The 25330-nt window shown below is 38.4% G+C and overlaps 3 protein-coding genes across 3 annotated transcripts in view; all 3 read left to right on the plus strand.

Annotated features, from left to right (window-relative positions):
* Positions 1-782: 782 nt before the first annotated feature.
* abhd18 (abhydrolase domain containing 18) lies at positions 783-7820 on the plus strand. Its single transcript, XM_084431224.1, has 13 exons — positions 783-920; positions 1769-1878; positions 2263-2347; positions 2466-2566; positions 2689-2764; positions 3008-3092; positions 3199-3226; positions 3354-3492; positions 3629-3718; positions 4977-5078; positions 5239-5617; positions 5703-5865; positions 6860-7820. Exons 2-13 carry the CDS (start codon positions 1787-1789, stop codon positions 6912-6914), a joined length of 1395 nt encoding a protein of 464 aa, XP_084287350.1. The 5' UTR covers positions 783-920; positions 1769-1786; the 3' UTR covers positions 6915-7820.
* Positions 7821-8909: 1089 nt separating this feature from the next.
* Positions 8910-22937, plus strand: fam193b (family with sequence similarity 193 member B). Its single transcript, XM_084430193.1, has 10 exons — positions 8910-9263; positions 11369-11644; positions 12625-12808; positions 15791-16006; positions 17376-17784; positions 18869-19055; positions 19167-19403; positions 19897-20914; positions 21027-21102; positions 21981-22937. The coding sequence occupies exons 1-10, from the start codon at positions 9075-9077 to the stop codon at positions 22075-22077; spliced, it is 2889 nt and encodes a 962-aa protein (XP_084286319.1). The 5' UTR covers positions 8910-9074; the 3' UTR covers positions 22078-22937.
* A 1290-nt stretch (positions 22938-24227) lies between these two features.
* ddx41 (DEAD (Asp-Glu-Ala-Asp) box polypeptide 41) overlaps positions 24228-25330 on the plus strand; it is a 7985-nt gene continuing 6882 nt past the window's right edge. The window contains exons 1-3 of the mRNA XM_084430286.1: positions 24228-24415; positions 24820-24909; positions 25060-25213. Coding sequence (XP_084286412.1) covers positions 24389-24415; positions 24820-24909; positions 25060-25213 — 271 coding nt within the window. The 5' untranslated portion in view covers positions 24228-24388. The remainder of the gene's footprint in view (positions 24416-24819; positions 24910-25059; positions 25214-25330) is intronic.

The following is a 25330-nucleotide window of genomic DNA, read 5'->3' on the forward strand; positions in this document are numbered from 1 at the left end:
TCATTTAAGTTATTTTTTATGGGCGGAGCCTTTATTTAATTAAATTTCAATGACAATAATCGGACATTTTAAAATATTTATGGATCCACATGCAACAGACAAGCAGTGCAAATATATTTACATTATTAATTACCCGATAGGGGGGGGGGGGGGGGGGAGAGAAGATATTTGCATGTAATTTGCTTTAACTTATTTGACACTATACTTTTTAAAGCATTTTTCTTTTAAATCACCTTAAAGGACAGAAAAGTTATCCTAATTGAAGTGGCATTCTTTCAAATCTTTAACAGTGTTTGTTAAACCCAAAGTTAACTCTGCTTATTATTATTAGGCTATTACAGTGATGCTCAGGATCAAATTATCAACTTTTAATATAACCTACAAAATGGTGAAGTAAATGCACTATTCCTAATATAAATAGGTTTATAATTGTATATATATAGTAGCTTATATGCGAGATGGGGTAGGACACTGCATCTGGAACAATAGGCGTTTTAATATAGTGAAGAAGAAAAAATCATTTGGATGTGCAACAGGGATATGTAAGAAATCATAATAATGGTAATGGATTTTTTTTTTTTTTTTTTTTTACATTTATTTTATGTTGGAATCCTATGACAATCCTATAAGAATATGATATAGAGGTAGGATCGGTTTTAAAATTACACTAGACATTCTGAAATGAATCCTGTATAGTTTTGAGTAGCTCTCGACTGTAAAATGTACCTGTACAACACCGCCATCTACCGGTGCAACTGAGTACATCACTGCCGATCATGAGCGTAGAAGAAGAGTTACTACTTCCGGCAGTGAGTTGAACGCTGGGATGGCGCTGCACCATCAAATGGAATTCGCCCTCTGTCATTTGCACTGATCCAGTTTCTTCTGAGAAACCCATATATCCGTCCTTTTAGCTCGAGGTATATGCTTATTTCTTTACGTCCATTCATCCGCACTTTGTTTTAAAGTATCGGTGGGCTTGAAGAGACAAGCAGTTAGTAACTTTGTTTACAACTTACTCTACTGCAGCTTCATCACTGACAGCTGATTAGATTTACAACAGACAGTCAGTGTGGGATGTTCAAACATTGTTCATCGTTTAGGGGCAATGTGAGAAACCCGATAATCATTTTGATGTTCTAGATTTCACACAAACCTATTGAAGTATGGCTGTCAGTGGTTACTCAATAGTCATTCATTATGAATGAGAGGTTATGACATGTCCAGTGTCTAACTTATGCTCTGTTTCAGAAACTAAGTTAAGTGAATTCCTTTAGTCTAAAAGACCCTCTAAAAGTTTAATAATAATAATTTATCGTATATGGGTTTTAAAAATGGGTGTTAAATAAGTAAATTAATAGATTAGATTAAAATAATGGAATACAAATGTGATTAAAATAAAAAATGTAATTAATCTTTGAAATAGATTATATTAAAATAGAATAAAATAAACAAATAATACATTAAACAGTATAGTGAGTAGAAAAAAAATATATAATAATGTAACTTAATAGAAACTAATACTACACTTATAATATAAAATGTTCAGTGTATAAAAGATAGATGCCTTTTAAATTTTAGGATGGGGTCCCTGACACGAGGATGATCATATGTGGGGGTCTATGGCATCTAAATGATTGAAAAGCCCTGGTCTAGCTGGTGTTCTGTTTAGTGTGTGTTGTGCTGCTCAGTTCTTATATACTGGAATGTGTAAAGCCTAAAGCTGACTGACGGATTATGTTGATTAAGTGTGTTTTGTTCTCTGCAGAAGAATGTTTTTTTGTCAATGGGTGTGAGTCGGCTTGATGTTCTGTACAGAAGGCTTCTCCTCACCAAACTCTTCATCCAAGGATGGGGGAAGCCAGAGGACCTGAAAAGGTAAACTAGACACAATAAAAACAAATTGCATCATGACTTCACTTATGATAGTGGGGTGAAGTTTATACAGAAACTTTTTGATAATTGCTCATAAAATATTAATGCTAAAATAATAATTAGCAGTGGTATAAACATTATATTTGTTGATGTATGGCTTATTTTTGTTGTAACAAAAATAAACATTCATAACGGATGGATATGTGTGTAGGACCAAAAATGCATTAATAATGCAAATTATTAATCATGACTTATTGTGGATTCCCACAAAAAGTAACAGTTTAGCATTCGGATGATGCTGCATCCACATTGACAACCAGCTTGACACTGAGTGCACCATTAATGATATTAACTTGTTTAATTTAAATTGCTTTATGGGTATTACAGAATATTTGAGTTCCGGAGGATTATTGGCAACAGGGAGAGGTGCAAAGATCTGGTACAGAGGGACTACCCAGTATTTATTGACAAAGTAAGTGACATTATTGTTAGTAATAGTAACTATAGTATATGCATATACTGTATATTATTCAGCACAATTAAAAAATGTATAATGATCCATTAACTGTGTGTTACCGCTGTGCCCAAAGGTAGAAGATCAAACAGACTGCAAAATTCACAACGGTCATTTCATATCGCCACTGGAGCACTTTGTCCCGGGCATCTTGCCAGCTGAGTCCGTCAAAGCCCGGTAGCCAAAACAAATCACCCACAAACATTGAATGCAAATGTGAAGGATTAATGTGACTTATTGTGTGGCTTGTATTCAAAGTTCCTTTAAATGAAGACATTTTGTTTCAACTTTACCACCAGATTCCAGTTCATTGTACCTAAGAAATGGAAGAGGCACAGGCCAGTCTGTATTCACCTGGCTGGAACAGGAGACCACGTGAGTGTGCAAAAACTGCCATTGTTTGGCTGTGCTTCCATTCAATCTCAGCATCATTTATGAAGTGGGATAAACAATATAAACTAAACTTCAAAAGTGAAATTTATAAAAAAAAAAAAAAAAAAACTATTAAATAGTATTTAATATTAATATGTATCGATTATCGGCCAAAACATATCACTATCAGCTAGTGTCTTATTTAAATTTGATGCATCTCTATGTTTTTTATTGATTTTTTTCCAGTTTTTCTGGAGAAGGCGAACACTTATGGCCAGGCCGATGGTTAAAGAATCAGGGATGGCGTCTCTTCTGTTGGAGAATCCTTATTATATCCTTAAAAATGCTAAACTATAGACATATTAGTTTGCCATGTAGACTCCTAGTATCAAAAATGACTATATCTCATCTGACACCTCCTTGACTCTGATCTGTACATGGATACAGGAAACCTAAAGACCAACTGTGAGTGTTTGATTACTGGCAGCAGCTGTGGTGGAAGCTATTCTTGCCCATGTCTTTGTAATATGGAGCGTTAGTATGAACAATGCATGCTTACTATTACAATGTATATGATTTGCGTTTATTGCAGTCGCTCCAGTCTGAAGAACGTATCAGACCTGTTTGTGATGGGTGGAGCACTGATCCTGGAGTCTGCGGTGCTGTTACATTGGCTTGAGCGAGAGGGTTTCTGGCCTCTGGGCATGACTGGCATCTCTATGGGCGGACATGTAGGTTCTGCATTCCTCATTTACAGTATATGACTTTATTACTACATGTAGTTTTCAATCAACTGTGTTCAGAAGAACCTGTTCCATATCCTATATAACAAATCACAAATCGATTGTTGACTCATTTTCTTCCTAGATGGCATCATTAGCTGTAACAAACTGGCCCAAACCAATTCCGCTCATACCTTGTTTATCCTGGACGACTGCTTCAAGTGTTTTTACCACAGTAAGATTTAAACAACTATGTTTTAGCATCATATTGTGGCGTATTAATGTTGCCTACAAGTCATTTTGGATTGGTTGTATTTCTAGAAATTTCCACAAAATCATAATTTCCGGTGAGAAACTTAAACTTGATTTAGTTTGGATTTATCAAGTCAGTTGTCTACTTTTAAGTTCGAATGCAATTTGTGATCTTTTAATGATCAATAACTATAAATCCTCCCAGAAAATACTGCTTATTAAGCAGGTGTATGAAATGTAAGGCTCTGTGGCAGCACAAGAATGTAAGTGATGATAAAACACATAGATAAAGCATCAGTGGCATTAGTGCTGAAAAGCTCCTGCATTTTAGCTTATATTTGTCAGAAAATGAAAAAAGAAAGTGAAAAAGTATGCAGCAGTGTTATTTTAGTAACACTGGAAACTGTTATTAGTTTTTAAAAATCATGTGCATGCGTATTATGTGTTCAGTCTATAGGCGTGTAGGGTTTCTTTACAAAGCCACATTGCCAACTACTGGCCTGACAGCAGAATACAGCGTTTTAATCGTTTTCGCCGATCCGTGTGAACGGGGATCATTTTAATAACGTGTACGCAAAACAACGCAAAGGAACAACTTTTCCGTTCTTAGTACATCGTTGTCATGTAAATGTACTCTAAGATTCAGGTTTCACGCATATTTTAAATTAGTTTTTATTTTTATATTAGGTTTTTTGTTGTGTGTATTGATTTTATTTACTTTTTATTTCAGTTTTAAAGGGATAGTTCAATCCTTTCAACAGCTACCGTCTAAAAATATCTTCGTTTATGTTCAGCAGGAGAAAGAAACTCATACAGGTTTGGATCAACGTGAATTTTCATTTTTGCGTGAACTATTCCTTTACGTTATTTTAATACATCAAATAAAAATAAAAATAAAAATGAGTGATGTTGCCTTTGCAATTATCTAAATTAAGTTTTCTTATTTTATTTTATCTCAATTAGGGTTTATTTAGCATGTAACGAATATATATCATTTTTTTTTTTTTTTTTTTTTAGTTTAACTATAATAACCCTGGTATGTAGGGACTTCCCAGGACATAAAGACAGTATTAGTCACTTAGCTATTGAACTTTGTAGCTATGAATAACTTTACGTCTTCATTCCTGTGTCAGTGACTTGATATCATCAGAACATGGTTATGTCACCATGTGTTACTCATTCCCATTTGAATAACTCAGTTGGGTGTCTTTCTTAACATCAGATTTATTATTATTCTGCAGGGTGTTTTAAGTCGAGCTGTGAACTGGAGAGAACTGGAAAAGCAGTATGCAGCTCACACAGTCTATGAGGAAGAAATCATCAGTATGCTGGAGTATTGTGGGGTAAGTATGTTATTCTGTGGCAGAGTTTTGCTGTGATTTAGCTTGTGGACACTACAAAAGATCACAGAGGAAGATATGATTTGTTCCTTGCATCACATGACTGATGTTGAATGTGCAACATTTTTGACTAATCACTCACTGACACACCCCTGATTTTCAGACAGACTCGTTCCGTATGGGCCAGGAATTCGTAAAAAATGCCCCGGGCAGCTTTGACAGTCTCTCTGACCTGGATCTTGGCCATGACCTTCTCGACCTCCACTCGCCGGAGAGGGACCAGCAGATGGGGCTACAATCCTCGTGTTCTCAGCCCGGGACTGGAGGTCACGCGTCAGACTCAGCCCTGCTGATGGGGCGAAGAGAGAGAGACGGACTAGATCAGATGCTATCCGCTGTGAGCAGCAGCGGGCCTCATTTGGACATGCTACATGCTAAGAACATCACCTACGGGACAGGCCAGCGGCAGTCGCTGCCTCGGGAGTCTCTCTGCTTCATGAAGGGAGTGATGGACGAATGCACACACATCGCCAATTTTTCAGGTACTACATCTGTTTTGTTTTGGACATGGTTTGGCTTGTGTTCCTGGGTTCGATCCTCTTTCTTTTTTGCATTCTTTGTCTCCAGTGCCTGTGGATCCCAGTCTGATCATTATAGTCCAGGCAAAGGAAGACGCTTATATTCCCCGCACTGGAGTACGCAGCTTACAGGAGATCTGGCCTGGCTGTGAGGTTCGCTACCTCAATGGAGGTCACATCAGCGCCTACCTTTTCAAACAAAGACTGTTTCGGTAAGCACAGTCAAATTTTAGAAAAGGGAAATATCCATGGAGTAAAAATAGATAGTTTACCCAAACCCTGTATGACTTTATTGGTTACACTTTACAATAAGGTTCATTAGTTAATGAGCAATACATTTGTTACAGTATTTAATAATCTCTGTTAATGTTAGTTAATAAAAACACAGCTGTTCATTGTCAAGTTAGTTCACAATGCATGAACTAATATTTACAAATACGTATTAGTAAATGTTGAAATTAATATTAACTAAGATTAATAAATGCTGAAGAAGTATTGTTCATTCTAAGTTCATGTTAACTAATGAACCTTATTGTAAAGTGTTACCACTTTATTTCTTCTGCAGAACACTTCATTTTTGAAGATGTTCTGTTTATTTTTTTCCCCATGCAGTTACAATGAAGCAAAATTATTCAAGCTTCAAAAAATCATGGATTATTTAGTCAGTGAACGAAACATTTAGAGTGGTTTTATAAACTACATCAATTCATTGAAAAAGTCCAAATCAAAGGAATGATTCGTTCACAAATCCCAGCTTCTCTTAGGAACGTAGTTGTTAGTGTGGAAGTCAAGATTATTAGTGAAAACTTGAATATACACAAATCATATGCACTACATTCATCATGATTCTCTATGGTGTTTTGCATAATTTTTTAATTTTTTATTTTATTTTTTTATCCTTGTTCATCCTGAAAAATTATTGTATTATGGTTTCCTCAAAAATATTAAGCAGCACAACTGTTTTCAACATTGATTATAATAACAAATGTTATTATGCAGTAAGAGAGATTTAAAAATTTACCGACCCCAAACATTTGAACAGTGGGGTAATAATTTTCAGTGAATTATTCCTTTAATAGTGATCAATGTTAATTATGTGCTTAAACTGTAGCATATTGCTTATAATCAAGGGAATTAACCATATGTCCAATCATTTTAAATACATGCATTAACTTTTGAATTTCATGCTTGATTGTTGACTTCCAGGCAAGCGATTTACGACGCCTACGACCGGTTTCTTCACAAGTATTCCAGCTTATAGCCATGGATTTTTTTGGGACTCAGCACTGACAAGAATTTTGAAAGTATGTGGAGATGGAGAACACTGAATGCGATGAGCGTGATTTTTACAGAAGACTGTGTAAATGTAACCAAAGGGAGGCAGTGTGCAGCGGTTGTAGTGACAGAACTGTGTTACTCTGTGTGGTACACCTCAAAACTCACAGTGACCTGAAGCTAACTTACATGTGCTCAACCCATACAAAACCTTGTCTTCCTGACCTCACTGCCTTTAATCATATATGTAATCATGACTGAAACATAATTCACCAAACGAGACAAAGATGTGCCTCCAAACCATAATTTACTTACACATCAAGGTGTCTTTAAATCTCTTAATGAAGCAAATCTCTGAAAATATAGTATTTTTAATTGTAAGGCAAATAAATGAACTTTTGGCAATCTATATTTTTGTTTCACCAACATAGAATATCCTAATTTGCAGAGCAAATGTTTGCCTGTTTTTAGAAAATAATGCATCAGGAAAATTGCCCTGTCATGGGCAGACCATTGTTTTAATCTCAGATATAAAAAAATAAAAAAAAAATAAAAAAAAAAGTTTTAACAACTCATTCAGATGAGTTGTACTTAAACAGATCTTTAGCAATGACTGGGGCTCATTTGAGGATTCAAAATACACTTTTTTTGTGAACTGCATTCTTAAAAATCAGTGCTGCGTGTATTTCAAACTCTTAAATCCTAATCACTGCCAATACTACAGTAACCACTAACAATTGTAGTTTCAATAAATTGAAATGTTTTCTATATCACTACTGTCACTTGATCTGATCTGCCATGTGTTCACTATTCACTGTATTCATCATGAGCCATTTGTTTCATTTCATTTGTTTCTCCCCTGTAAAATAAAAAGGAAATCCTAAATATTGAAGTGTCATTTTTTTCCTACTTCAAAATGAAACTTATAAACTAACTGCCAAAATAACAGTGAAATATTACAATGACAATATTTGAGTCGAAGACCAAACAAATACACTGTAAGATACGGAAGACAATATTTTGCCAAGTAGTCGGGATTCTCAGACTTTTTTTTCTTCAGCATACAACACCGGTAAACTAAATGGAGAAATTAAGTTTTATTTTTTTAAACAACTTTACATTTGTAGAATTACAGGATAAGCAACATGAGGACATTTAATGTTTGACAAAGGGAGATTAAAGGTGTGAGAATATATCTTTATAAACAGACAATGTATATTTAATACATTTTTTAAATAGTGTATGAAAAACATGTCTCATGTATTATCATACAGCTACCCAGAATTAACAACCAGAGAAATAAGATACGGAAGCTGTATGATGTATGACAGGGTAAAGAAATATGCATGTACTGTTAAGTTTTTGTGAGTTTAAAAATATATATATTTTAAATACAGATCAAGTTTTGTATGATACAATGTAAAAAAAAAAAAAAAGTTGCTGCCTAAAATTAAGTCAATTCAACTTAAATGTTATTAAACTGACTTTGAAAGAGTTGAATAACTTGTCTTGTATAATTTATACAAAATTTGAAAATTGGTTAAAGCAATGTAAACACATATATTGTCATTACGTATTGACTATTTACAGTGTATAGATGGATTTTCAAAATGCTACTTTCTCTCTCTCTCTCTCTCTATATATATATATATATATATATAAAAAATATATATTTTTTTAAATCATATAATATTCTAAACACAACATAAGCGCATAAAAAGGGATATTTTATTTTAATGTATCATTTTACTGGCGTTACTCTCATCAAAGAACATATTTGCATGTACGTATTAAAGCTGCACGTGATTGCTATGTTGATATTTCTCCTTCTATCCTGCACTACTGTAGTTTCACTTACAGTATTCTGTCACCTGGAAATCTTGCCCTCATTAAACATGGAGTCCTCGGTTTTCCCCTACCTTACTGAAGCCGTTTGCCATCAGTACGTGTGACCCCTGAACCTGCTCGAGTGTGTGTGTGAGAGTGTGTGTGTGTGTGTGTGTGTGCGTGCCAGCCCTCCGCCATATTCACTGTTGTCTTGCCTTGAGAAAGAACAGGGAGCATTCGAGACTGCCCACAAGAACCGAAACTGTGTTTATACACCGAGCCTGGAGACCAGCCGACGGGCATAATACGGACTAAAGCGATGGCGAGAAAAAAAAGCAAGCAGCAGGGCGTCGGGGCCAAGGATTTAGTGTCGGGACAGCAACAGCAGCAGCAGCAGAGCCTGTCGAAGAAGCCCGGCGATGCGGGAGCAGCAGCAGCAGCAGCGGCGGCGACAGCAGGCGGAGGCGCTGGTGCTGGAGGAGATGCAGGAGCGAGCAGGACCAATCAGGTAGCTAATGCTAACACGTCCATCCAACAGCACACCTCCTCGAGCCGGTTCGCGCTGTTAGAGACTTGGTTTTGTAAACTATTTTAACGGGTGTTTTATTTAGGGCTCTATTGCACGTGCAGTTATTTGTGTTTTCGCGCTTATTTTGCGTTTTGTAGCGCCTGATTAGCGATGTCCGATTCATGAACGACTTGTTCTTTGGAATCGGATCTTTTATGATTTGGTTGAACCGATTCGCAAAATTGGTCTGAACGATTCGTTCACGAATCGGACGGAATCTGTCAGAACAGTTCTCGGTTCAAAACATCTGACTGACAGCCGTTTTTAGAAACTTACGCTTTGTATGGAGTTGAAGCCGGTAAGTAATGTGATAGTAAGAGCATTTTGAGTGATGTGGTGAAAAAGAATAGCCTATAACAAAATATACAATCGTAATGACAATGTTTATGATTTGATTCAATTACAGTCTCAAAATAGTTTATTTTAACACAAAGCGTTTTATTAAAATAATAGCACTTTCAATAGACAATGCTGATGTAAATCTTATTATTGTTTAATGTAAATGTAAATTATAAAATGACTTTTGTTTTAATGAGCCGAATCATGTCGAAAACAAACTGAGCTAGGAGTCGGATACCTGGAATTACACTTTTATAAAATGTAAAATAAAACAGAAAATAAAACCTAATAAACAGTAATATGTGCAGTTTGCATATAATATGCCACGCCAGGATGGACTATATATATTTATAGATATGTCTTTGAGGGACCATGTGATGGCGCGATTACTTCCCGACGTAAAATAATACGTGAATCTGTTTTGGAACCGGTTCTTCGAAACGAACTGTTCGAAAGAATCGTTTCTGGGAAATTAGTCGGATTTCCCATCACTACGCTTGCTCTCGCGCTGCACGGGCGGAGCAGCACTAGCTCGCTCGCAACCTATGCAACGATATAAATAAATAAACGTGTTGCCTTCACACCGTTTTAATAGCCCCAAGCAGTGCAGTAACGTACCTTCTGAATGTTTTATACGACACTGGTTGTTTAGATATAACGTTAGCTGGTTCAAGAAAGCTAAGCGAAAGTCCGTGAAGCACAAAGCTAACAGTGTGTGTTGCTGTCGTCTATTGCTGTGGCTACTAAATTATTTCTGTAGAGCTCAAGCTAAAGCGGCGCTACTAACCCAGCCACAGTCCCACTCTATGCGCTGACACAATTACTATGTGTTTGTGCATTAAATGACTTAAGAGGCATATTTACTATGTGTCAATGGTTACATTATTGTCATACGATTCAATTCTGGCTGCCTTTCAGTGTTACCAACCTGCTAATATCTGCAACACTCTAAAATGTTACACTTGCAATGCACAAAAACATTAATAACGGTAAAATGTTTGAGCTTATGCATTTAACAATGCTTTTGCCGTGATTGGAGTGTGTACAGTGGATTCTGAATGTGTGGTATTTGTTTTGGTGGGTTACAGAGGTCTTGCTGAACCCTTTCAATTTTCTATAATAGTTGTATTGTTGAAACAGTTAAAAAACCCTGATATTTCTAATGTGATATATGTGCAGAGGTCTGTTTTACAATTTAACAACTTATTTGCAAAGAATCATGCTTTAATTATTGAGTTCGTGTTATAAAAAGCTTTTCTACTGACCAGTCAGTCATTGAATTGACAGACAGCATTTTTGTATGAATATTTTTTATGAACTGGTTTCTTCCAAAACACTATAACATTATCTCTAATGATCTAGAACAAATTAAAATGATCTTTAGACATAACCAAGCAAATATTTCTGCAGTGCTTATTTCCTAGTAGAAAATGAATCATTGAAATAATTTATGGACCCATTTAACTTGATTTTACTCCATTGGATGCCTTTTTAAAATTTGTCTTACTTGCACAGGATTGTGGGATATCTACGGTTCCCACGGTCATGAAATACTGGGACAAATCAAGGAATTTTTGATTTTCAGGCATGAAAAATCCTTAAAAATTCATAGATATTTTAGTGAATATAATTTCTTGGTTTCAGATGCAGAGCTCATTACAATCTGTCCGTCTGTTTTTGTTAACTCGTTTGCTCTGATCACACAGTCCATGCATACGTGCTGCTTGCTGTGCCATCGGGAGTTTAAAGACTGGGGGGCAGGCCAGGTGAACGGGCTCCCCAGTCACGGGTCCAAACTGGCGGAGGCTGTGCCTGCGCTGTCCCAGGCCCTGCTGAGGGAGGTTCCGGGCCGCAAGCTGGCAGACGCCGTGCCTTCGCTCTCTCAGTCGCTGTTGGGTGAGGTGCCGCTGTGGATCTGCCAGAGCTGCAGGAAGAGTGTGGAAGAGGAGGAGAGGAGAACGGTTCAGGAGCAAACTACGCAGGTAATTGAGACAGAATATATATATATATTGCCTCTATCCTTTGATTACATGAAGATCAGTAGTTATGTTTTCATGAATTTAACTTAAATGCGCCAAATTGGAATATAGGCTAAAACTTAAAAATAAAGCAGCATTTCGATTGCATGTGTTCAAGAGAATCATCACTTCCTGGGAAATTGTCGCAAAATATTTGTAATAAAAATGAAAGTTGCTGCAATCGGGGAAGCCACTGTGGCTCTTTTTTCCTACATCATAAATGACTTACGTCTTAGAACGCGCAGACGAAACGCAATTAATGCTGTCATGCTATCTTGCATTCGGATGCCTGGTGTTTGGGAACGCAATCATGCGAGACACTTCTGGGAGGTCATTATACCAAAGCATTCTGACGACAGACTTTTGCTCAGGCATTTCAGAATGATAAATTTGAGATGCAGTGCCTGTGCGATGAAATTGGTCGGCTGGTTAGTCCAGTTATCTAATCTCATCCACTGCTGACACAAAGACACACAAGTTTTTTTTTGTTGCGCATCGAGGGATATATTGGTTAAATGTGTTTCCGTCTTAGTTTATGTGCTTGTCTTCTTATAGGATGCCGCTGTCCCACAATGTATCCGCCTCAATTGAGCGAATACGTTTTTTTAATGCGCATTTTTAGAATTAAAGCGCATCTTGGCGTTTCCACCCAGCGTTTTTTTCTATGTAACATCCCAAAATGCGGATAAAAATAGGTGGATGGAAACATACCTAGTGTGTCACATGTGTGACCAAAACCATTCCTTCTTTAGACAGGAAAGCTCAGCTTTCAGGTCATTGAGGACAATCCTGTGTACATAATACATAAAAAAAAAAGTCTGATAGCGTTCGCATGTCTAGTGAAACATAATTTCCCATGCACCCCTAGAGATCCCTAAAAGATTTTGCAGACTCACATTTTGCTTTCTGTCACTTGTCTAAAAGATGGATGTGTTGTTATCCAGGTGCCGCTGTCCCACTCGTCCTCGTGTAAATCTCAGAGCTGCGGGAATGGTTATCCGGAGCATAGCTCGGTGGATTGGGACCCCAGCTCCTTCCTCTCCGCACGCAAACTGTCTGGCCTGTGGAATTCGGCTCATTCTAATGGAGGGTCTCACTGCAACCACAGCACACCTACACTTTCACAGGGTACGTCTTTCTACTTCATTACATGGCACTCTTCAACACTTGATTCTGATTGGTCAATTGCAGCATTGTGTGTTCTGATTTTTTTTGTATAATGCCCACTGAATTGACCGCCTCAGGAAGCCAATTTTCTACTTAACTGTGCAAGTTTCAGGTTTCATATCACTCCATAATTTCTTCTTTATTCTCAGATGATAAACTCAAATCAATATGTCATGCTCATTAATTGATTTATTTGGTACTTAACTGTGTAATAAGCAGGATAATGTACAGTCAGACAGGCATTGTGACAAAATAAACCGCTTCTTTCAAATTTCTTAAAAAAATCAAACTTTTCGTGTAGTCTGCAGAGTGGTTTTCATAAAGTGAAAGTTAGTGTTTAATGTTGCTGTTTGAGCATAAAAACGGATCTGCAAGGTTACAAAGCTCCAAGGTTACAAAGTCCACTCCAAAGGGAGATATTTTATTTTACAGAATTCCCTTTTCAAGAACTACAACGAACGGCTCATTTGGACTACACCGCGTTTTTTCCGGGTTTGTGAATTCATAATAACAATAATCCGCAAAAAAGCGGACGAGGCCTGGCTGAGCTGCTGCTATGTAGCCTGCATTGTACTCTCTTAAGCCCCTTTCACACAGAGATTCCGGAAAATACACGGATAAAGTGACCCGGGATTTGAACCGAGTTCGTTTGATTTTGGTTCATTCACACTGCCAGTGATTTGCCGGAATCAGAGAGTGCGTTCACACACAACCCGTAAAAATCCTGTAAAGACACGTGACATCGACGTGACATGTAATGTCTCAGCAGCGTCTTCAGTTTGCTTATGAGCTGCGATTTCTCTCTCGAGAAACCACGCTTGTGCATTTTTTTCTCTGATTCGATCATAAACTTGCGCATTACGTACTGTTTCACAGCTGGCGAACGATCCCGGCTTCAGCGTCATCACTACGACACGGCATTATTACGGCTTTTGTTCACACAGCGCGCGTTCCGGAACTTAACACGGCAATGTTACTAGGTCCCCAACCCGGCATCGATCCCGGCATCAATCCCGGGTCGAGTTTGCGTTCACACAGAAGGCGCTCTGGCAATTTGCCGGCAATTTCCCGGGTTCAAAGCGCTGTGTGAAAGGGGCTTTAGTTTCTGGAAGCTGTTCTCCGTAAAATGTGCAGCACACCGATAAACATTGGGATTATAATGTTCAGGAACAGTGTTTCAAATTTTAACCAATCTAAGTTCGTCTGCCTTAGGAAGGTCAAACAAACGAGTTGACGAAAAAACAGCGTCTCTTTGACAACACACAAAAGCTTCTCCTGAAATGGAGCAGTTCCCTCTTTGTTGGGACAATCTGTTGTTTATGGATCACATCTTGTAAGTATGTCTTATTATTTGTAGTTGTTTTCCCTTTCAGTCGGTCACGTTTGACGTTACGTCGACGTCACCGACGTATTGGGATCTTGCCTGAGAACCTAATCACCTTCGAGTGTAAACAAAACAAGCCAAAGAAATTTGGCGTGTGAGATTTGCATCTCATGCTCCGCTCCGCAGCGCGGGTATAAATAAGGAAGCTGATGCAATGGACATTTGCTTTGTGCTGAGGAGCCGAGCCAGTGAGCTGGCCGCCCAGCGAGCACAGCAAATGTGGCAACGGGACGTAACGTCTCCGTTCCCTCCTTCAGGAAACAAGGGTTACATACTTAACCGAGACTTTTTCTATTAACAGTTCCAATTATAAGTTGTATGCTGTTGCTACGCTCGCCTGCTAGCCAACATTAGTGTTGATGTACTGTTTACTATAGCTTTTGTAAGCTCTCACTTTTGTAAGGCTGTTCACCCTCCCTTAGGAAAATCAACCATAGTTTTGTGATCGATTACTGTTTGTATTACCATGCTTTTTTCTGACAAAGACCATGATTAAATCGTGTAACTTATGGCGCTTTTCCATTACCAGTACCAGCTCGACTCGACTCAGCTCGGCTCGGCTCGCTTTTCGCTCCGTTTTCCATTGCAGATAGTACCTCCACAATAGTACCTGGACGTCATAGCGACGCCGCAGGAAACTGCCGTGACTTAATCTTTTACGCGAGACGCGCGAGACACACCCGCTACCCACACACACACAGGGCAAAGGAGGAAATCGAGTGTATGCTGTTTTTGGATGTTTTTGTTTTTGTTTTTGCTGTTTTTTATTCAGGATACTCCGTCTGGCGCGTGCAATGATGACGCAGTGAATAGTGACGATTCTCTCTGACCAATCAGCAGTCTGCCGTGTTTTCACGTCACATTTTAGTATCGCCTCAGCTCGCCTCAGCCCGCTTAGAACCTCGCCGGAGGTGGTACGAAAAAAAGTACCTGGAAGCAGGTACAGGTACAACTTTTACACAGTGGAAAACCAAACAGAGCCGAGTCGAGTCGAGCCGAGCCGAGGCGAGCTGGTACTGTGTAGTGGAAAAGCGCCAATAGTATCTAAAATGTATAAGAAAAACAAACAAAAAACATACCGCTCTGAAACGTCCTGTGAAATCCGTGCTTGCAAAGTCTGTGCATGAAATCCGTTCTGGTCTGGACGATCCCCTTGTTTGTTAACATTCTTAAGTCTGCATTAGATTTTAATTGGTTTGAAATTGAGTAGAGCTCGCGGTTATGAAGGGGCGTGACATTTCCCGAACACACGCTAAGTGGTGCCAATCACAACACACTGCTGGGCCAGCTAAACAATCACAGGACATTTCGTATTTCTGAATGAGGAACTAAACCAGAACTAAACAATGCGTTCGGGCAAGACTGGGGAGAGTGGAGCTGTAATAATGAAAAATATGTGAAAAATAATTAGAACAATCAAGCATGAAAGCATAATCTAGTACACCACAAAAACAAAATAAAATCTTTGTAAAAGGGCATATTAGGACCCCTTTAAGTATTAAATAGAATTTGGCTGTAGAAATAAGACAGACTGATTGTGTTATTTCTTGTCCTGGTAGGCGGGACGTTGGGACCAGCTTGCCATGAGAAGAGATCTTCTCATGATGCTCCCGGGAAGGCTGCCAAAACATTCGGGAATAAAGTGTGTCCCTACAGTCATCCCTCATCCCAGAATTCCAATGCAGCTTCTCCTGGTACACTGTCTGCCTCCACTGATCTATGTAAGACCAACCCCAAGCACTTCAAGACAATGTGTCGACGACCAACTCCTCCTGGTGAGAACACCATATAATTTTATTGGTTATTGCACTGGGTATCATTAACTGACAACAATCAACAATTATTTGTACATTTATACTTCTAGGTTAATATTCATTTATAAATGTGCTATTGTTAATTCATGTGCATTCATAATACATTAAATAATGTTAATTAACTTGTAATGGTAAAAATGTATCTTTCAAAAAGTTGGGGTCGGTAACAGTTTTTAATATATTTGAAAGAATTATCTTATGCTCACAAAGGCTGCATTTATTTGATCAATAATACTGTAATATTGAGAAATATTTTTACAATATTTCTATAATTTATTCCTGTCATGACAAAACTGAATTTTCAGCATCATTACTCCAGTCTTCAGTGTCACATGATCCTTCAGAAATCATTCTAAAATGCTGATATAAGACACATTTTTCATTATTATCAGTGTTAAAAACCGTTGTGCTGCTTTATATTTTTGTGAAAAACTGTAATACTTTTTTTTTCAGAATTCTTTGATGAATACAAAGTTCAAAAGAGCAGCATTTATTTTAAAATAGAAATCTTTTGTAACATTTTAAATGGCTTTACTGTCACTTTTGAGCAATTCATTATGTCCTTAAGGCTGTCAATAAAGGCTGTAAAGGCTATATCAATAAAGGCTGTAAAAGTATTGTTCATTGTTAATTCATGATACCTAATGCATTTACTAACTTTATCAAGTTAAAGTCTTACTAGAATGTCATTTACCACTTTGTTTAGGCGTCTTTACATATGGAATCTGGTAATATCCAATTCCATATGTATCTGATTGCACGTCGAAGTGCTTGTTCTAATTTTAGCGCAGTGTTGCAGTAGAAAGACTAAAAGGGATTGTGTGGGAGAATATGTATGCATGCACTTCAGCTTTAATGTACACAATAACAGTTCATATTTTAATGCATTTTAATTTATATACTTTCACCATTTGCTTTTTCAGTTGTTAATATTGCACCGCATTATGTAATGGGTGCGAGCCACAAAGCTTTCAAATTTACACCATTTCCTTAACATACTCAACGTGACAAGAATGTGTCAGACATCACTGCAAAGGAAATGTTGCTGGAAAGTGTCACAATCACATCCAATCAGAACATTTCGATATTTGATAAACTGTTACAGTATGTAAGGTGGGATTATGAACCAATGAAGTTTCACTGGGCAGTGCCACTGAACACAGCAAAAAATAGAAACCAAGCAACCGATAAAGTGTCCTGTTGCTTGTTGCTGTCACTCTTAATTAACATGGAAGAGTTGATTTATCACTTGCATCTGGATGCAAACTAATTGTACGTCCCCTAAAGACAACTAAATATCCAAAGTATTAAAATATGCGTTTCTCTCCAGGTGAAGCGTTCCACCCAAACGATCACCACCAAGCTGCAGACCTGTCAGTGCCGCCCAACAGTCCAACGGGTCTCTCATCCCAGCATTCCTCGCTGCTGCCTCCCAAACAAAACTCCACTCAGCATGTTCACGTCAACTCCGCTAGTCCGGGGCTGCCTTCGCATGCTCCTTTCTCTCCGTTGGTACCAAACATTCACTCTCCCGCAGCCAAGCACTCGAGTGGGGCGGACAGTCCGGTGGCCCTGCACAAGCCCAGCGCCTGCAAGAATTCCCACATTCCCGCTGTTAGCACGCAACACGGCAAACTCGGCAACTCACTCATCGGCTGCAGTCACCCCTGCAACGGACACAGTAACGGCAGCCCTGTAGCCTCTTCCAATGCTGGCCATCTGACGTCTGGGGCATGCAGGTGAGCATCGGTGGACGTGCACTGGTCATCGGTTGTTTTTATTACTTTACATTTCTGTATGTTAACTGTTAGGGCTTTGTTGAAAATATCAATTTATTGATTCTCATTTGCTTTAATCGATTCTATTCTTAAATCCCAGGAATCGATATTTTAGTCTATGCTGTTTTCAGTTGATGCATATAAACAAAACTTTACTTAACATTATTTGTAACGTGCCTCCAATCCAATAAATCGCAATAAACTTTGTGCTTTGTGCTAAACTTATTGCTTTGTTATGATATGAAACAAAGTCTCAGCATTAGAGTCCGTCAATGTTGTTTTGAAATTCAAATAATAAATGCCGTTTTGGCACGACGGATCACTGTATAGCCGCCTTACTGATCATCTCTTCCTCTTTACTATTAGTTATATCGTGAAATAAACATGAATGAACATCAGAAGGTACTGTATGTTGAAAGATACAGTACAACACAATCAGTGTTTCAACCACAGAAAGACATCGATGAAATAGCTTGCAAACAATGTCACCTATCGTCACATTTACCTCAGAAAAGCCATTCAGTGTCTACAGCTCGATTGTTAGCTTGAAAAATGAACCCTAGAGAGGAGCATTTTGATAAATAAATGCACCATATTACATATTCATTCATTTTTGCTCAACCTGTTCTTCAATATATAATGTATGTTTGAATAAAACAATCATTAAAACGGCTTTTTAAGACGGCACAGTTTATTTGTATATATTTATTCAAGAAACATAATTATGGCATTAAAAAGTTTTTATTATAATAGAAAACTGCCTTATGTGCAAATTTAAATGTTTGTATCCTTAATCAGTTGTTAGTTTGAATCCTTAATATTACAGTAATGTACCAACTGACAGGGTTCCCTATATAGTTTACAGCTTTAGTTGAGAGGTATTTTTGTTTTCCTTGAGAATAATTGACATGTACTGTACCTGATATACAGTATATCCATTCCAGATGAATCTATATCAAATCAAATGAAACCGAATCACAAGCTTATGAATTGAAGTTGAATCAAGAAAATTTGTGTCTAAAGTTGTATTGTTCTGTTTGAGCAGGGACCAGGCATGTAAAGGGCACAAGTTGCCCAATGGGTCGTTGTGTCACGCTCCGCCCTGTGAGCTTGAAGAAGGAGATGATGAGGACAGCAGCTCGGAGCGCAGCTCCTGTGCTTCCTCTTCCAACAATCAGAAGGACGGGAAATACTGTGACTGTTGCTACTGCGAGTTCTTCGGCCACAACGCGGTACTGTTTACCTAATGCTCCATCTTTAATGTTTAGACATTGCTCTAACACATTATGTTTGTGTGCTCTGTCTACAATAAATAAAAGTATTCGTCATCTTCCCCTCTACAGCCTCCGGCTGCCCCCACCAGTCGGAACTATGCTGAGATCAGGGAGAAGCTTCGGTCCAGACTGACCCGCCGTAAAGAGGAGCTCCCTCAGAGGCAGGATCTAGACCCGGCAGCACCACCGAGTGCCATAGACCATCGAGATGTGGATGAACTCCTGGACTTCATCAACAGCACAGAGCCCAAACCCATCAACAGTGCCAAGGCTGCTAAACGGGCACGGCACAAACAGAAGAAAAAGGTACAGTGTTTTCCATTTGACTGTGTGCAATATAGACACTTTAAACTGCAGAAATAGTAAGAGTAGTATGTTGAAATGCTGTTCCAAACATTCCTAAATATGCTACATGTGTATAACTAATTCTAAATTACACCTTTTTATGTTGACTATTCAGATTTCCCATCAGAGAAATAAATTGCATTTTAATATATGAAGTATAACAATTATTTCTCTATTTATTTTTCTTTTAAAAATGTTTGAACGGTTGTGTGTGTGCTTGAATAATATGCTTAAAAATATTATTATTTTGAATTTCATTACTGATAAGCCACTGATTTCTAACAGGCTTCTGTTTCCAGATTGTACCTTTGAAGCTTTGGCTTTTTTGATTTCCAGAAATAGTTTTTTGAAGCCACCTTGCCAGTTGTAGTCTTTATGCAAATGCAGCATTTTCTCTTCCAACATTCTTTTAAAAAATACAATTGTGAGTGATTTTATCTACAATTTTGAACAGGAGAAGGAGAGGGCTCTTCAGGGCAGCCTTGAGGCAGCCATCGGTGAACCCCGCTCGGCATCTCCCCCCGACCCCATAGATGATTCGACTCATGATGGGGAAGCGAACAGACTGTTGGAGTGGCCTCAGCTGGAGCTGGAGCGAGTTAACAGTTTCCTCACCAGTCGTCTGGAGGAGATCAAAAACACCATAAAAGACTCCATCCGTGCCTCTTTCAGCATGTACGACCTCAACCTGGACGTCAACGACTTCCCGAAGAAGGCGGCGACACTGGAAGGAAACCATCTGCTGTCTCACCTCAATGGATCTTCTGATCTGCAGCAGATAGACCTGGATCTGGCACCGCTCTCATTGAGGAACTTCAAGAGGGACCTAGACATAGTGAACGGTTGGGAGGACACCACTGCAGCCAAAGACATCCAGAGGCTCCACTCCACACCCAGTCTTTCCAAGCTCATCCGTGTTCAGTCACCAGAACGAAGCCCAGCCACGGGGTCAGAGTCCATCCAGCCTGGCACCGCGTCTGCTGCCAAACCCAACGATGCAGTTCCTGAAACCAAGACCTCAACTGCAGTCGGATCCAAGACAAAGAAGGGTAAGAAACAGCAGAATCAGCGGCAGCAGGACCTGGCGACTCAGGAGCAGGCGACCAATACGAAAACGGCAAAAACTGAGATGCACAAAGCACAGGAAACAAGGGCAGCTGATTCAGATAAGAACACCAGAGGTGGATCCAAACAGAACCACCAGCAGACTCAGCAGCAGACAGACTCCCAGAAAACAGGAAATAAGAGAGCAGAAGAGGTCAAAGCTTGCAAGCAGTCATCCAATGGAGCCTCAAACGGTCATCATAATACAGGGTCTAACACGCAGAGGGGGAAGAATGAACTCTCGGACACACGGGATGTAGACTCTAAAAACACCTCCAACACTCACAGTTCACAGCAGCAAGCACAGCAACCGAAGGGAAAGACTAAAAATAAGAACAAAAACAAGACGGAAAAGTCAAATGCAATCGGTAAGTGACATTTGGGAAATAGTAAGTTGGTCTGATCTTGTGGGTCTGTTTAATCATATTTCTTGACTATGTTCAGCTCTTCATTACTTTTCACCCCCTTTATCCCTGATAGATGATGTGTTCCTTCCCAAAGATGTTGACCCTACCGAAATGGATGAGATCGATCGTGAGGTTGAATATTTCAAGAGGTAAAACCCAGTCATTACCAAAGACAAACTGCTCTGTTTATTAGCTGTGTTTCTTTAGACAAGCATCACCATTATTATTGTTGCTCATATTTTGGATACAATACAGAAGTTTAGTTTAGTTACATTTTATATTAATATTTTTACAAATATTAAATATGCTCTAATATGGTGATCACAGACTTCTGTAGGTGCTCTACAGTCACAAATAAGTTTATTTTTTAAGAAATTAATACTTTTATTCAGCAAGGATGCATTAAATTGATCAAAAGTGACAGCAAAGACAAAGTTAAACAAAAGATTTATATTTCAAATAAATTCTGGTCTTTTAAACTTTCTATTCATCAAAGAATCCTGGAAAAAATGCATCAGTAAACAAAAATAGCAAGCAGCACAACTGTTTTCAACATTGATATTAATAAGAAATGTTTCTTGGGCGGATCATGTGACACTGAAGACTTGAGTAATGATGCTGAAAATTCAGCTTTGCCATCACAGGAATAAATTACACTTTTTAAAAAAACATTAAAAGAGAAAACAGTTGTTTTAAATTGTAATAATGTTTCACAATATTACTGTTTTATGTCAATTAGAACATATCTGATGCTTAATATACAGTTATGCAAAATAGGATTTTGCAATTTTTCCAATGAGATTTGACTGTTGCTACCAAGTGCATATATAGTGACTAAAATCTAGATTGGGTAACCAAAACTTCCTGGTGCTCATCGTTAGGATATCAACAAGGTTTACATAGAAAAGATATCGCTTGTCTCTTTATCGCCTCACAGGTCATTCTCGGAACCAACCAGAATTGTATACAGATGTAAAAGTCTCACTCGCTGCTTAACATTCTTTTAATTTCCCCTTTTTTTTCTTAGGTTTTGCCTTGACTCTGCTAAACAAACCCGACAGAAGGTGGCCGTGAACTGGTCCAACTTCAGCCTCAAAAAGATGCCCTCAAATGCAGCTCAGTAACAGATGGGTGATGGTAAACAGAGCCCCCTCCCCTCCCAGCAAGACTGTATCAAAAACCAGTTTGGCCTTTGGTTACTGTACTTAACACTCGATCGGCCTAAGGTTGCTCCCTCTCACAGCCCTTTCTGCCTCTATGCCACGGGACCTTGATTTTTGACCACCAGTCATCAAACATGTTTTCGTTATACCTGTTGTTCGTGGGGAATCACACTGCACCCTGACCTCAGTCCGAAAACCTGCATCTTGTTATTGCATAAGTCGCTAAAACACATTCGGGTACTGATCCAGTTCATCTATATGCTTTATATGTCGTATGTACACAGTTATTTTACAATAAAAATGTTTTAAAATTTGCAACAATGGCTTAGTTTGACCCATCAAGCCTTTTTCAGCTGTTGATTTTAAAAGGTACTTCTCCACTTGCAAATCACCATCATGCATTTTTGCAGACGTCACTCACCCTGCAAATATACTGTAGTCTTAGAATAGATTTTTTGATAATGCAAAATTCAAATTGCTGTATCATGTCTGATTGTCATAATGGAGGTAAAAAGGCAGCAAAAGACTGTTGTGTTCACTGATGTGTTTAAGTTTGTAGTTTGTCTATGTGAAATACAAAGATCTGGATAGACTATACCACACCTATGTCATTTGATTTCACAGTCGACTTTGTAAAGCCTAGACAGTTAATATGCACAAAAAGTGAACCGTGCACGTGGACTTGGTTGTCCTTTAGAACAACAACGAGAACATCAGTGCATATGCTTACAATGTATGATGTGTGAAACTTTTGTTTTATTACGTTGGACGTTTTCAAGAAAAGAAAAAGGAATCAACACTAAAAAGAAACTGATTTTAAAGACCTGTATCCGTTGACTGTCACTTTTATACACAAGTTTGAAGGTTGGGCAGATGAGCTACGTTTCCTTTGCATGATGAGTAAAACTGACAAGTGTAGGCTACTACAAACCTCTCCCATCTCCTTCAACACTTTATGGAATGCTGTTCAAAACTGACTTTTGGCAAAAATCCCTGATTCCCCAAGCAAAATCTTATGGTAGTGTCCCTGCTGATCCTCCCATGTGGTGGTTTGGATATAGTTCTGTGCTGTGACCACGTTCTTGTTGTGAGTTTCAGTTTGTAGTTGGTTCTCCAGCAGTGCATCCTTGTTTTGGCTGCATGACCTCATTTTGTTCATCCCAGACACTTGCAGTAGTTCTGCTCGTGTAGTTTCAGTCCACTAGTGCGTGACAAGTTCAGATCTGTTTTCACTTACATTTGCAATCAAGGACTTTTCATGATGATTTAAGACTCTCCACGGTGGAACGGCACTTGGAACATCTGGCTGCCCTTTCCATAGCTTTGTATGTCTGCATTGTATTTTTTACTGAGCCCCTTCTGGTAAAAATCCCAGCTACAGATATGACATCATGTTGAATATTAGGGTCTCTGGGTTTATGATCATCTGAATCTCCTTTGAAGGATCGAGATCAATTGAGAAATGTTTTGAGTTTCTGTTTTCATATTTTTTCCGACATCTTTGACTCTATCCAGGTTATATTCAACTAGAAAACATTATCTTAAACATTTGGAATGTAGATTTATACTATACCATTAATGGCCAAGTGTATGTTGGCTTTCTGTTTTATTTTGTTGTTTTTTATTATTATAATTATTATTATTATTATTCACTTTTGATACTGTGAAAATCTTTCATGCCGAAAGATTAAAACATGACAGTTTTGAGAAAAACAAATGTGTTGTGTTTGCTTTCTAAACTTATATGTTGGTACTATTCAAATCTGTCAATATAAGAAATTGATCAATATAATAAACAAATGGGAATAATTTGGAAAATTGTAGTTCCAAATTAACGTTATTCACCTTGGAGTGGTTTTCAAGGTAAAGTTTATGCTAAAACAAACTAAAGAAATCTATCATTAATTCACTCTCGTTTCTTCTGAAACCGGAGACCTTTTAAGGAGATTTTAGGCAGAATATTTGGGATTGGAATGATTAATTGTGACCAAAAACTGTCATTCTGCCTAATATTTCCTTGTGTGTTCCAACATAATGTTTTTGGAACTACATTATGGTGAAAAATATGGACGATCCGAGATACTTTCGTTTCGTTTAGTCTCTTTTGGGCCACCGTAGTGTACGTAACCTGTACGTCACGAATCTGCTGCGCAGTAGCAGCGTAGCATGCTAGCGAGTAAAAACAATACTTGATAATGTAACATTTATCTTACATTTTTACACTAAATATTATCGCTAAATTGTAATACTAAAGCTAATAACGTCGAGCATCATGGAAACAGAAAACCGACCCAAAAAGGTGAGTAACGTTACTATTATGTAAATAAATGGGTCTTTATAAAGGAAACAGACTCGAAAAGCAGACTCACCCACATTCACAGTATTAAACGTGTGATTAATTGTACATCGATTAGATTTTTCCCTAATAACGTTAGTTCATATATCAATTATAAAAGTACGTTTTAGCGGTTTACATAACGAGTTAAATGTGTCAAAATTGAGCAAACTAGTGTGTGCTTGTTTGTGTTTTGATAAAACTGATTTAATTTGTTAAAGCTTACCCTGCTTTAGTGTAAATAAGCACTTATACGAAGAGAATGTGTGCTCCTGAACTGTTTTATAACGTTATGTGATGCTGTTTGCTATGTAATGAATGCAGTTTGTATTATATGTATAATGCTGTGTGACTTGTGTAATTGTCAGAGAAACTACTCGGAGAAGTCTGGATCAGAGGGCTCAGAGGATGATGACTATGTGCCGTATGTTCCTGTTAAGATTAGAAAACAGCAGATGGTAAGCAATCTCTACTACAGCATGGTCATTGATTGTCATGAGAAACGTGTTTTTGTTTCTTATGGCAGCTCTGTGGCTCTCTGCCACTGTCGTGGATATTTGCTATGGTTCTTGAAAAACTCTGTCTCATTCTTTTGCCGTGACCCTCAGCTCCATAAGGTGATGCGTCTGCGTGGGAAAGGGCTCACGGAAGAGGAACAGAAAGACAGCGGTGGAGAGCAGAAAGATGAGGATGAGGGTCTGGGCCCCCGATCCAATGTCAGTCTGCTGGACCAGCACCAACACCTCAAGGAGAAAGCTGAAGGTCTTTACACACTCCCCTGTTCTTCGTTACTTGTTTACAGTCTAATGCTGTGGTTCTCAACCTTTTTTACTCTGGGCCTCCCACTGTCTTAACAATATTTGAAGTTCTGAAGGAGAC

Source organism: Rutilus rutilus, assembly GCF_951802725.1.
Source record: "Rutilus rutilus genome assembly, chromosome: 14".
NCBI classification, from domain to species: domain Eukaryota; kingdom Metazoa; phylum Chordata; class Actinopteri; order Cypriniformes; family Leuciscidae; genus Rutilus; species Rutilus rutilus.

Bases quoted from the DNA above. Each gene is read 5' to 3' on its own strand.
- abhd18 (XM_084431224.1), top strand. From the start codon at position 1,787: ATGGGTGTGAGTCGGCTTGATGTTCTGTACAGAAGGCTTCTCCTCACC. The intron at 1,879-2,262 runs GTAAACTAGACA...TGGGTATTACAG, and splicing joins AAGCCAGAGGACCTGAAAAG to AATATTTGAGTTCCGGAGGA. The intron at 2,567-2,688 runs GTAGCCAAAACA...CTTTACCACCAG, and splicing joins GCTGAGTCCGTCAAAGCCCG to ATTCCAGTTCATTGTACCTA.
- fam193b (XM_084430193.1), top strand. From the start codon at position 9,075: ATGGCGAGAAAAAAAAGCAAGCAGCAGGGCGTCGGGGCCAAGGATTTA. The intron at 16,007-17,375 runs GTGAGAACACCA...GTTTCTCTCCAG, and splicing joins TCGACGACCAACTCCTCCTG to GTGAAGCGTTCCACCCAAAC. The intron at 19,056-19,166 runs GTACTGTTTACC...TCCCCTCTACAG, and splicing joins AGTTCTTCGGCCACAACGCG to CCTCCGGCTGCCCCCACCAG.